General features: G+C 45.8%; 1 protein-coding gene and 1 long non-coding RNA gene across 5 annotated transcripts in view; one reads left to right on the forward strand and one right to left on the reverse strand.

Moving 5' to 3' along the window:
- The first annotated feature begins 1,487 nt into the window (after positions 1 to 1,487).
- LOC311582341 (transketolase-like protein 2) overlaps positions 1,488 to 14,038 on the forward strand; it is a 61,088-nt gene continuing 48,537 nt past the window's right edge. For 2 of the 4 annotated variants that reach the window (XR_014774095.1, XR_014774096.1), the window contains exon 1: positions 1,488 to 3,468. Coding sequence is in view for 2 of the 4 variants with exons in the window: in XM_084755354.1 (XP_084611480.1) it covers positions 1,565 to 3,356 (1,792 nt within the window). In the remaining 2 variants the exon portion in view is untranslated. The remainder of the gene's footprint in view (positions 3,469 to 14,038) is intronic. The other 2 variants (XM_084755354.1, XM_084755353.1) reach the window with 1 other exon arrangement.
- LOC311586277 lies at positions 6,203 to 9,130 on the reverse strand. Its single transcript, XR_014775510.1, has 3 exons — positions 8,452 to 9,130; positions 7,466 to 7,592; positions 6,203 to 6,471 (listed from the first exon to the last, which is right to left on the reverse strand). It is a non-coding gene; the product is annotated as an uncharacterized lncRNA (long non-coding RNA).

Genomic DNA, 14,038 nt, shown 5'->3' on the forward strand with positions numbered 1-14,038 from the left:
AAGTGGAGAAACAAGGTAACTAATAGACATCATGAAACAGATGGACGTAACTGATATCTACAGAACATTTCACCCAAACATAAAAGAATACACATTCTTTTCAGCACCTTATGGAACTTTCTCCAAAATTGACCACCTACTCGGCCACAAAGCAAATGCCAACTCTGCCTAGACAGGGTAAGCAAATCCTCAATAGTTTCTGCCTTGCAAATGAGTCTGGCAGATATATTGGGCTAGAAGGCCAAAGATAAGGCTCCAACATTATAGAGAGTGTTGGGTGACTGTTCAAGTAGTAAATTGTCTCAGTCAGTTTTTCATTTTGGAAGCTGTTAACCTGCACTACCAGTTTACTCAGGCATTTAAGTTTCATTCCTCCTCAAGTCTCTGAGAGGGGTTGAAGACCAGATAGTTTAATTTTACAATCAAGTTTAGTTGGTTAAGGGATAAGATCTTTTTAGATCAAGATAAAGGATTTAAGTTAATAGAGATGAGCTATGATAGATACTGAATTTCATTCCGAAATTTAGACCTAACAAGATAGGAAAGATCTTATTTCAAGTTTGACAAACACAAATAGCCAAATCACTATGAATGTAACATTTATATAACTCATGATGGTCTCATGGTTCTCCCTAATGTATGTAGTTTGTTCCATTCGTGTGTAATAAATATATATGTTTTAAAAAATTGAGGTACTAGGGGCTGGAGAGATGGCTGGGCGATTAAGAGCACAGGCTGCTCTTCCAGAGCACCCAGATTAGATCTCCCAATATTCATCCTGCAGGTCACAGCCATCTGTAACTTTAGTTCCAGGGGATTGAGGGCCTCTCATGCAAGTGGTGGACAGACACACAAACAGACAAAAACACCCATCACGTAAAATCCAAGTTGAAGAACTTTTAAAAATTGAAGTGTTAGTAGGTGAAAGAGCACAATACTATCTAAAATATTTTTTTTTCTGAGACATGATATGTAGATATAAGAGCATCTATCCCATTTTGAATTTCTGCCTTAAGGAGATGTAAAATGATGCTTAATTATTTTTAATAATATTCAGCCTGAAAGTCAAAAAACGAACATTAAAAATCCAGGCATGGTGGCACACGCCTTTAATCCCAGCACTCGGGAGGCAGAGGCAGGTGGATCGCTGTGAGTTCGAGGCCAGCTTGGTCTACAAAGCGAGTCCAGGACAGCCAAGGCTAACACAGAGAAACCCTGTCTTGGAAAAAAAGAAAAGAAAAATCCGGGCCTGGGACTTTGTATCAAGGCGCAAAACAAAAAACCTGTGGCTGTGCATGCGCAGACTCACCTCAACGGTTGCCAAACAGGCGCTGCGCATGCGCAGACTTCCAAAACCATTGAACATGCGCAGCAGCAGCTGTGGCCCTGTGGATGCGCATGCGCAGACTTTCCAACGGTCAAACAGGCGCTGCGCATGCGCAGACGTTACTCAACGGCCGCCAAACAGGCGCTGCGCAAGCGCACACTTTTCTCAACGGTCGGGGAACGGGCTGTTACGCTGACGTGGCTCCCTTGTTCTTCGGCAGCCGACCAGCCTAAAGCCATGGCCTTCGTCAAAGATGCCACTCTGGACTCGGAGACTTTACAGGTGCTTCAGGATGTGGCCAGTCGCCTGCGAATCCACTCACGCAGGGCCAAGTGCGCCTGCACCTCGGGGCATCCCACGTGGTGCTGTAGTGCCGCGGAGACCATGGCCGTGCTCTTCTTCCACACCATGAGGTACAAGCAAACAGAACCAGAACACCCTGACAATGACCGCTTTGTCCTCTCCAAGGGCCACTCGGCGCCCATCCTCTATGCGGTTTGGGTGGAGGTGGACAGTCTCCGTGAATCCGACCTGTTAAACTTGCGGAAAATCCACTGCGACCCGGAGGGTCATCCCACCCCGCGGCTGTCGTTTGTTGATGTGGCCACAGGGTCCCTTGGGCAAGGACTGGGTGCGGCCTGTGGAATGGCTTATACCGGCAAGTACCTTGACAAGGCCAGCTACCGTGTGTTCTGCCTCATGGGGGATTGTGAGTCCTTCGAAGGCTCTGCCCGGGGGGCCCTGGCCTTTGCTTCCCACTACAACTTGGATAACCTCGTGGCAATCTTTGACATGAACCACTTGGGACAGAGTGCCACTGCGCCGCTAGAGCGCTGCACAGACGCCTGTGAGCAGCGCTGCCAAGCGTTTGGTTGGAATACCCACGTGGTGGATGGTCACGATGTGGAAGCCCTCTGCCAGGCCTTCTGGAAAGCGACTCAAGTCAAGAGCAAACCTACTGCCCTGATTGCCAAGACCTTCAAGGGTAGGGGTATTCCTAATGTTGAGGATGCAGAAAATGGGCATGGAAAGCCTATGCCCAAAGTCAGAGCTGATGGAATCGTCAGATTCATTGAGAGTCAGATACAGACAAACAGAAATCTCACGCCAAAGCCCCCTGTTGAAGACTCACCCCAGATCTCCGACACAGAAATGACCTCTCAGCCTGTATATAAACTAGGCGACATGGTAGCTACCCAGGAAGCATATGGCTTGGCTCTGGTTAAATTGGGCCACTCTAACAAAAGAGTTATTGTTCTAGATGGTGGCACAAAAAATTCGACTTTAACAGAGATATTCAAGAAAGAACACGCTGAGCGTTTCATAGAGTGCTTTATTGCTGAAGAAAACATGGTAAGTGTGGCCCTGGGGTGTGCCACACGAGGACAGACTATTGTTTTTGTTAGTATCTTTGCTGCCTTCCTGACCAGAGCCTTTGATCAGATCCGAATGGGAGCCGTCTCTCAGACCAGCATGAACTTTATTGGTTCCCACTGTGGGGTGTCTGTTGGAGAAGATGGGCCTCCCCGGATGGCGTTGGAGGACCTAACCCTGTTCAGAAGCGTTCCTCACTGCACTGTTTTCTACCCAAGCGATGCTGTCGCTACAGAGCACGCTGTTTATCTGGCAGCCGTCACCAAGGGAGTGTGCTTCATCCGCACCAGCTGGCCCCACACTGCAGTGATTTATACTTCACAGGAGAACTTTGTGATTGGACAGGCCAAGGTGATCCGCCACAGTGCAGCTGACAAGGTGACGGTTATTGGAGCAGGAGTCACACTACATGAAGCATTAATAGCTGCCGATGAACTTGCTCAACAAGGGATTTCTATTCGTGTCATTGACCCTTTCACTATCAAACCCCTGGATGCTGCCACCATCATCCAAAGTGCCAAAGCCACAGGTGGCCGGATCGTCACAGTGGAAGATCACTACCGAGAAGGTGGCATTGGTGAAGCCGTGTGTGCAGCCGTCTCCAGAGAGCCTGACATCATCGTTCGTCAGCTTGCAGTAAGGGGAGTGCCTCGAAGTGGGCAACCTAGTGAGCTGCTGGAGCTGTGTGGAATCAGTGCCAGACACATCATAGCAGCTGTGAAGGATGTCTTAATGAAATGAAATAGCCCATTTCTTCATACATCAAGGTTGTTGGCTCTGGTCTTACACACTAATATCTTTGTGTTACATTTATGCTTGTTATAGAAAACATCTCTTATATATAGTTATGCTGTTCTTAAAGCATCGCTGTTGGATACCTTTATTTCTAATGATAAGGAAGGAAAACCTGCGCTAACATTCCATTAAACTGACAAATGTCACTCTTTTTAGTTGCTAAGGTGAATTATACATCTTTAAGTTTCAAAATAGACAACAAGAACACCTAGCTAAAAAAATTTGTGATAACCAACTGGGATGGGGATAAAGCAGACATAACTGCTTATCCAATGTGTATGCTTTTTGTAAGTTAAGGGGTATGTGGATTAAATTGTGGGCTTCATACGCCAGATTCTGAAACCAATGTGGCCATTTGCCTAATGGCATTGCCATGCCATGCCTTCTCCAGTGCTATTTGATGAGCTACTGTGGAAATTCCTTCAAAGTTCATCTACTTCGTGTGTATTCGCTGGGACACTGCTCTCTAGTACCACCTTTCTGTAAAGAAGTGAAGGCATGGCTAGTTCTAGTTTGTATTACATATTAATAATACATTGTTATGTGAAAATGGAGGGTTTTTATGGTAACAAAACTATACTGTTAACTTGATTATATTCATCTGTAGAGAACAGATCTGATAAAAAGTAAAAAAAATAAAATAAAATAAAACAAACAAACAAAAAAAAAAACCACTTATTGAGGCCACAACTGTGCAGTTCTTCTGAGGGGTAGTACAGAATTTTTATTCTGTGTTTCACTAAATGCAATCATCTAGAGACACTCCTGTTATTCACTGTACCACTGTAGTAGACAGTGGGTTCCCACTTACACATCAGACAAAGTATCTACCAGTTGTCATTTTAGTTTTATATTTATTTTTAAGATCTCTCTTACATTTAAAAAGATGTCCAGGTTTGGTGGCACATGCGTATAAATCTTAGCACCCAGAAGGCTGAGAAAGGAAGATTGTGAGTTGCCTATGCTGCAGAGCAAGACAATGTCTCAGAAATAAGTATTAAATTTCTACATATTCCATTTGTAAACACATTAGAAATGATTGAACAATTTGTTAATATGCCGTTAAACTTTATAGCCAAGATGCTATATTCACCTCAAAAAAAAAAAAGAAAGTTTTTAAGTTTGTTTTTGTTTTTAAATATAGATTCTTGAGGACAGTGAACCATACCCACAAGTATCTGCCCCTTCTGCCTCCAGGGCGGGGCTTCCCGTTCTAGCTGATTACCCTATGGCCTCACGCTCTCATGGCCCTGATGTTTGGAGCTCCAACTGTGTGCAGTTCTAGACCAGCATTGTTTACTTTTTTTTTTTTCTTTTGGTTTTTCAGGGTATAGCCTTGGCTGTCCTTAACTCACTTTGTAGACCAGGCTGGCCTCGAACTCACAGAGATCTGCCTGCCTCTGCCTCCCTAAGTGCTGGGATTACAGGCGTTGTTTCAGTGCCTGGCTTCAACATTGTTTTCAAGAAGCAACCAAAGTATAAATCAGAGTAGATGGGCTCAAAGCAAGATCCCAGAATCAGCAGCTGTGTTGTGACTTGGAAGCATGAGCGAGAGAAACTTCCAGAGTACTGTTTGTCTGGTTTGGTGCTTGATGTTTGGTTTGGGGTTTTGTTTTGTTTTGTTTGCATATGTTTCCCTAGTTCCCCATTGCAGGAAGTGAGGGCAAAAACTCAAACAGGGTTGGGACCTGGAGCCAGGAGCTGATGCTGAGGCAAGGAGAGGTGATTACTGCCTTGCTCAGCTTGTTACAGAACCCCGGACTGCCAGCCCAGCGGTGGCTCCATCCACAATGACTGTACTCTCCCGCTTCAGTCACTCATTAAGAAAATGCTGTGTAGGCCTGCTTACAGACCAGTTTATGGAGGCGTTTTCTCAATTTACATTCCCTCCTCTCTGATGACCCTAGCTTGTGTCAGGATCGACATAAAACTAGCCAACATACTGAGGTTTGAGGCGTCAGTCACTGGGCTCCACTGTTTCAGGCCTCTGCTGAGGCAGGCATCACAACAGAGGGGCATGGAAGACATGGTGAATCAAAGCTGCTTCTCTCATAGGAAGCAAAGGGAAGCTGAGAAGGACCATGGAGAAAAGATGGTGCTTGCAAGGCATGCCCATGGTGAGCTCCTTCCTCCAGCTTGCCCTGTCCTGGTTCCCACTACCTCCCAATAATATCATTAAATTATGACTATCAGTTGATTGTATAGGACTCTCCCTTCTCGTTGAAGTTCAGTCATCCTTCTAAGCATGTTCCTGGGCCAGAGGCAGTCTCTCGAGAGCAGCAAAAGTTCTGTGTGGACCAGAGAAGCCTGGAATGTAGAGAAGCAGCTAAGCTGGTCCTAGCTCCTAGGTTCTGGGCAGCAACTATCAGGGACTCCAGGCAGCCCCCAAATAACCTTCAGGTTCCTTCCTGCAAAGTCAGCCGGCCCTCCCAGGGTTAATGACTTCTGAAGAGATGGCATTTCTCCAGGTTTCATTCTGTCCTAAAGACATTCATGTGGCCCAGCATTTCACTGGGTCAGGTGTGCTCTGCACCATCCATTTCCAGCCTCTCCATCTACTGCCAAATAATTAGTTCCCATTCAATAAGGCTATTTTTGTTAAATGCCTGTTGAATGAGGTAAGGCTCTAGGATGAAGGCCAGTGCCACTACACACACACACACACACACACACACACACACACACACACACAGGTATACATGCTCACACGCATGCACCAGCGCCCGCTAATATACATGCTCACGTGCATTTATTATCTCTCACACTCATGCGTTTACACTCACAAGCAGGATGTCTTTGCATCTACGTTTTTATTGTTCAGTATAAAAGAACCCACAGCAATAAAGCAGAACAGTGAGAGCTCACTTCTCCCCTGCTGCAGCAGCTGCCGCCGTTCATATCATCTTGGGTTGGCGTGACTAGTGTGAAATCCCACCATGGGCCACGGCTTCAGTTCATTCTCCAATTCCGCTCACCTGTGAGAGCAAGAAGCACGGTCAGCATCAGAGAAACCTTAGTCTCATTGTTGCCTTTACCGCTTATTTGCATTATTGACGAAGAGCCTGTCTCCTACCACTCTCTCTGTGCTGTCTACTTTCTGCCCAGTTCTGTGAGGCATTAGAATTAGACAGCAAGGCAGACAAAGATATCCTCGCCCATGGATTTCAGCCTTGAGCAAGAAAACAGACAATTAGGCCATGGAGTAAGAAGATGAACAGTATATTAGAACGACTGTATTAGAAAGCGATTAATGCTATATGGGGAAAAAAAATCATAGATTAGGTCAAAGGGGAATGCTTTGTGGAGTGATGGGGTTCTGGTTGCAAACTGAGAAGAGTTGTAAGTATAGCCTTGCTGATCAAAACGTCTGAAGATAAGCAAGTCCCGCAAGATGTTCCTGGAGAGGAGATGTGAGTGCCAGATTCGGGATGAACTAGAGCGAGTGCAGGTCCTGAGACAGGAGCATGATTGGTGAGGTGAGAAAGAGTCAAGAGGATAGATGGCCTGGGTGCCGTGAGGAGTGAAAGGAGGACAGATTAGGGGTTCTGAAAATGGGAGGAGTGGGCTTAGGCTGGTCACCAGAAGCCAGCTGAGAGCTGTGACTATTGGCATGGGGAGCTGGTAAAGGATTTTGAGCGTTGGCTTTAGGTAACCTAGCCAGGCTGCTTTATGGAATACGGTAGTTAGAACTCAGGATAGAGATAGGTCACCCTGTCCTAACCCACAAGTGGAATCCAAGAGAAAGGTGTGGATGGCCTGGGCCAAACCCAGGGACAGACTGAACCTTGAGTGCTAACATGGTTTCTTAGAGATCATATGTGGGATGTGCGAAAAAAGAGTGTATCCAAAGTGTGTGGCCTGAGCAACTTCAACAATGCAACTGCTACAAGCCAAGGTGCAGATTATGAAAATTACCCGCCAAAGACACTCTGTCCAGCTTTTCTGGAGCCAGCCAGAGATGGCACTCACTAGTTGTCTTTCTTGTCACTCTGATCCTGCTTCCTAGGGCAGTGACTTGGCACCTTCCTGAAGCCCTTGGTCTTCTTATGTTTAACCCAAGGTCAGTGAGTAGAGCCAGAAACACTTGTAGGATTTCCTGAGAGGAGACATGGTGTGAAAATTCAGCCCAGACGAAATGCTCCATAATGTTGGCTTTAATTAGACCCCAGGACCTTCTCCCTGCTCCTCTAGAGCACCTCTCTTCCTCCCACTTCTCAACAATGTCCTACTGTTTAATTGGGACCCAGAACAAAGGCTACCACACCCGTAAATCCTCTTCTACCCGTCCACTTATTTGTTCTGTTGTTACTCTCTGTGCTGCTGTGAGGAGAACATAAAACCAGTGGTCCTGCTCATACAACACAAAACAGAGTGATGTTAGAATAGTTAGCTATTTGCATAGGCTGGACACTGACCAATCAGAAGAGACACTGGTGGCCACCCACCAGCCAGTGAGTACCAGCTGGATACCAGCCTTCCCACAGTCCTATTCCTTGATTTGCCTGCATCCTCTATTTGATGATTCTACAGCCCCACGAGCGCCATCATTCATCCCCACACTCCCCAAAGAGTACCTGTCAACGGCTAACCTTCCCTGGATATATTCTGCATAAACAGTCATATGAAAAATAATTACAGAGCTCCAGCCTCCTAGATCCCCCTAAACTAATTTCTCACGCAAGGGGTGGTACTGCCTGTATCAGGAAGCCTGCCTTTTATCTTACTCACAGGCTGCAGGGAGGCCTAGCTCACTCGGTGTCCCCACCCCCACCCCATCTCCGCCAATCCCTGCTCCGCTTATGTTGGAGCTGAAGGTGTCCCTCCCTAAGATCAAGTATTCACAAGCTGCAGAGCCAAAACCCACTGCTCCCGCCCCCGCCCCCACCATCCGCTCCAGGGCAAGCATTAGGCCCCAGGTGCCAAGCCAGGGAAATGGACAGGGAAGGCAGTCCGACCTTGTTTGCGTCTAGAGCTTCCAGCTCGGTCCAGCATTGGCAACTTCCGTTGCCTGCTTGTCTTCACTTATGTATTCACCTTTTCTGGTCCCAGCTTGAGAGCGAATTTGGGAGATTTATTCCCTTTCTGTCAGAAAAAGCAAGCTCCAAATAGGCCAGAATAAATTACCCAGGGATTTGAATAAATGATTATTTTTCCTAAGTGGCCTCTCACACATAGCCAAAGTCCATGAGTTTGGCCAAAAAAATAAATAGAAGGAAAGTGAGAAAAATTAGATTAAAGAGGGTTGGACAATCTACACAGAATTCTCCAAAGTTCAAGCTGGAAGAGGCCCCGAGATCAGCTATCGGACTTTTAAAAACCATGTACTCAGAATCCCTTGGGGTTTTCAAGGATGGGGGCGCATGGAAGTTTCAAGAAGCCCCATGAAGAGGGACTTGAAGCTTTCTGGTATCTTTTAGCAGCCTTGGTATGATTCTGTTTTGCATAAGCGATTATTTGGAGAGAGAGAAGGGTCCACAGTTAAGAATTATTTAAAATTATTGTTTAAAAAAAAACAACAAAAAGCACTTTTTTTTGCAAAGCCGGTCTGAATGTTTTCCAAGCCAAGAGTGGGGAACACTTTCCCTGAAACCACCGTGAGCTGGGCATGCGCTTAGGATTCGGGGGTCACACCACCATGTGACTGCTCCTGCCTTCCCTTTCTGCCTGACTGCCGTGTGGTGTTCCGTGATTCCTGTCACCTACCAATATTCCTTTTGGCTTCTATCAAGGGCTTGTCATCTCCCCTCCCGCGGGTAGTTGAGGAGTAGGGTCACTCTCTTGTCATGGTGTCTCAAAGCCTCACCCCCAAGGACGCAATGGTTCAGGAGTGTCTACAAAATCCAAACAACACCATCAGAGTCCTTTCATAAAGGGTGGTAGTGACACACACCCTGACACTGTCTGTACAGCGGAGACTGATGTTCCTGTCATCCTATAGGAGGCCTTCTGAGGTCACTGTAACTAGTCTGTAAATGGAGCTAACATAAAGGAAACATGGAGTGATGGAGAGGCTCTTGAATGAACTTTCACATCCAGCTGTGTCCAAAACTTGTACGGCAGAACCTCTGGGCTTTTTAGTCACTTCTGCCACTTAATTGTTAAATTAATTTGATTTGGTTTCCATAATATGTTTTAATCGTATTCTGATGTGTTTTTATTAATCTGGGATTATTTTCTTTTTATTTTTTGTTTCTTGTCATTATATTAAAATACCTAAGAAGCTCAAGACTCGGGGTCTTGCTGATAAGGTTCAGGATGGCACACAACACTACAGAGCAAGAGGTAGCACAGTTTCTGATTATGGGACCCCCACTCTAACAACTGTATCTAATGCTAATCACTTCCTGGAGGCCTCACCTCCACATACTACAGTTAGACCCTTTTTTTTTTTTTTTTTTGAGACAGGGTCTCTCTGTGTAGCCTTGGCTGTCCTGGACTTACTTTGTAGACCAGGCTGGCCTCAAACTCACAGAGATTTGCCTGCTTCTGTCTTCCCAAGTGCTAGGGTCAAAGGTGGCTGCCATGGCGCCTGGCTAAGTTAGATCAGTTTTAGTCTAGCACTAATATATCTTTTATTTGTAGATTATTTTATAGTATGCCAGCCAATACCTCAGGTCACATAGGTGGCTAGAGCCCTGAGGAAAAGTTGACCCCTAAAGATATAGGAGCCTTATTGTACCCTGCAAGGCAGGCTTGTTTCCCATCACTCAGGAGGCAGAGGCAGGCACATCTCTGAGTCCATGGCCATCCTGGTCCACAGAGAGAATTCTAGGACAAACAGGGCTTCAAAATCTAGTCTCAAACACACACACACACACACACACACACACACACACACACAGAGAGAGAGAGAGAGAGAGAGAGAGAGAGAGAGAGAGAGAGAGACATGCAGAGACACAGACACAGAGAGAGAGAGACAGAAAAACAGAGACAGACAGAGACAGACTCAGAGACACACAGTGCGAGACAGATATAGAGAGACAGAGAGCAAGAGACACAGAGATACAGAGAGACAGTGACACAGAGAGACAGAGAGACAGTGACACAGAGAGACAGAGACAGAGAAACACACAGAGACAGACTCTCAAACACAGAGAGAGACAGACACATATACAGACAGACAGACAGACAGACAGACAGACAGACACACACACACACACACACACACACACACACACGGGGGGGGGGGGCTTGTTTACTCAGTTTATATTTCTTGAGTACCATCTGGAGTAATTCTGTTTTTTCCCACTATCAATAAGAGCCCATAGTCTAGCTGACAGCCAGGTGGGGCAGGGTGAGTATAGACTTCAGAGAGAGACTGTGTTTAATTATCTAACTTTCTGAGTAATACTGTATAAATAAAGTAAAGAAAGCATGGGTATTGAGGCCCAATCAGGAAACCATGCTCAGGCTTGACAACAGATAGAATCCATACAAGGGCTGGTTTCATAAGTGTATAAATGAGGGAGGAACTGAGAAGCCAGATGAGATGTTCAGAGCCCAGGAGTTCGTAAGAACAGAGACTCCCACTGCCATTAAGGCTAGACGGACAAGACACTGAAGCCAAGAGGCCCCGATCACTGCATGGAGCCTGGCCCCATAGTGTAAAGAGCGAAATGGAAATGACACACTTGGTCACTCCTGGGAACTGCAGATGCAGGCAGATGGCAGGTGAGGCAAACGGCTTAGCAGGAAGTTCCAGCTTTTACTTAGTCAAGCAACAACCATAGAGTTTCCATCATGATATGTGGTTGGCAGAAATACACAGGTAAGATTGTGGTTACCTCACTCTATCTGATGCTTTTTATAGTGCTGGAGTGAAAGTGTTGTGTTAGCAAGGTCTACAAGACCTTGATTTATAGACTTATTGGGGCCTTTCAGCTACTTTCCTATTTCTATAAAGAGACATCATGACCAAGAAAACTTATAAAAGAAAGCATTTAATTGGGAGCTTGCTTATTGTTTCAGATGGTGAGTCCATGACCATCATGGTGGGGATCATGGCATCAGGCAGGCATGGCACTGGAATAGTAGCTGAGAGCTCACCTGTTACCTACATGCCTAAGGCAGAGAGATTGCCTTGATTCTCAAAAGAGACTTTTGGACTTTTTAAGTTGGACTAAATGCATTTTACACTCTGCATTATGATATAGCCATGAACCTATGGGGGCCAGGGACTGAAATACGGTGGTTTGAGTGAGAATTGGCCTCTGTAGGCTCATATATTTGAATGCTTGGTTAGCAGTTGGGGGAACTGTTTGAGAAGGATTAGGAGGTGTGGCCTTGTTGGAGGATGCATGTCACTGCAGGGGACAGGGGGCAGGATGGAGTTGGTGTTCCAATGTTACAAAAGCAAACCATAGTCTCTCCTTTCCCTGCCACTTCTGGGTCAGATGTAAGCTCTCAGCTACTGCTCCAATGCCATGCCTGCCTGTTTGCTGCCATGTTTCCTACCATGACGGTCATGACCTCTAACCCTCTGAAACTGTGAGCCCCAATACACTCACACTCTCTCTCTCTCTCTCTCTCTCTCTCTCTCTCTCTCTCTCTCACTCTCTCTCTCTCTCCTTCTCTCTCTCCCTCCTTCTCTCTCTCTCTCTCTCTCTCTTTCTCTTCCTCCTCCTCCTCCTCCTCCTTCTTCTTCTTCTTCTTCTTCTTCTTCTCTCTCTCTCTCTCTCTCTCTCTCTCTCTCTCTCTCTCTCTCTCTCCCTCTCCCTCTCCCTCTCCCTCTCCCTCTCCCTCTCTCTCTCAAGTTGTCTTGAATGCAGAGTCTCACAGCAATAGAAAAGTAACCAAGCCATGGGGTTTTGTTAGCTTTTGTTTGGAAAGGATCTTACTGTTTCTCTCTGTGTCTCTGTCTCTGTCTCTCCCTCCCTCCTTCTCTGTGTCCTGTTATTCTTCCACTGACTTGACATTTGACCCTGAGTTACATCAACCATGTCTTGGAAACAAACAGTAGGGTTAGGAGTAGCCGCATCTGCAGATGCAACCAGTCTAGACTTTTTTTTTTCAGGCTATGTTGGAGGCGGAAACAGTCATAGTGAATTTTGGTTTCTGGGATGGCAACACAAACACTTGCCTATAGACCTACTTTTTTTTTTTTTTTTTTTTTATAGCTCCCGCCTGACCATGTGTCAGGAAGAGAAAGTCAGACCATCTATGGGAACTCACCCTATTGGGTTGTCCCAAGAAAGGGGTGGAGGCAGACTTCCTGAAACATGTGGGTCATCTGCTCTGCCCTGTTTCCTTTTTCCAGAGAAGGCGGCAAGCCATGGAAGCCAGAAGGTTGCTGAGTGAAGCTAACTCATTTATGGAGCTTGCAGTCAGTTCATTCCCAACGAGTTATGGTTTGCTGCTCAATAGGGAGCTAAGGAACACTTACTTAGCCTGGCACAGAAGCACTGCCGAATCTCTGTTGATATTGGGAGGGTCTGCAGCTCGTCAAGTGGAAAATTGGACTTTAATGGGAAATGACTCTCGGAAGGGGATTGAGACATCGTCTTGTGTTTTACGTGTTATAAAAAAAAAAAGTTGCATGACTTCCAACTGCTTAATTACGGGGCTATTCATTCCCCAAACATTTGTTGAGTAATCTGTTGGTGCGTCTCCTTAGTTTTTCTTCAGAAAACAGAATTTATGAGGGTGCCACTCATGAGAGTGGCAAAACAAAACTCATGAGAGACTCCACACACACACACACCTTAGTATGTTCTCACTCACTAACATTTAAGCATTTTTAAATGGCTACATTTTAGGTGAAGACATATTTTAATTAGCTAATCTATTTCTCACGCTATTGTGAGGATGACGCCCTGGAGTGGGGAGAGCCTAGCCTCTAAAGGCGGAATTGGATTCTATTCCCAACACTGCCATCTATCAGCCTCCTGGACTACAGTGACTCACATCCTGTGTAAGACTCTGATTTCTCATTGAAAGAATGAGTGTTACAATACCCATCACACAAGGGAAAACCCAGTGATAAGAGAAATCTCTAGCATGGTAACATCTATCGGGCACATCATAAATGCTCACATAATTGTATCATTATGATTTAAATAATCTCCTCAGACATAACTCTTTGCCAAACCAAAATGAGCTCATATTTGTCTCTGTCCCAGTCCCACAGCTGTCTCCCTTCACTCCCTAATGAGACCAGCCAGCCACACACACAGTGCCCTGTTGCGTCTTCTCTGATAAGGTCTCCAGCCCTGAACGTTTTGTGAGCTCTCTTCACCCTCTGTGCATCCCCAGTAAACCTATGCCACTGTGATTTTTCTTGCTGTGAATGAAGGCACCCAGGTTTGGGATTGAGACTGAGTAGGCTGTCAGAAAAGAGTCATCTCTAGGTGCCCATGGGAGATTGGGCACAGGGCAGCAAAATGTCAGGATGTTTACATCCCTTCTATGAAATGGTATGGCATTTGCATGAAAGCTATGCATATCCTCCTGTGTGCTTTAAATTACCTCTACATTCCTTGAACACCTCTTCCAGTGTCAGTGCTATAGAAATAGTCTGCATGCTATGATTTAGAAAATGATGGC

This window comes from Acomys minous (genome assembly GCF_964271855.1).
Source record: "Acomys minous genome assembly, chromosome: 2".
Taxonomy (NCBI): domain Eukaryota; kingdom Metazoa; phylum Chordata; class Mammalia; order Rodentia; family Muridae; genus Acomys; species Acomys minous.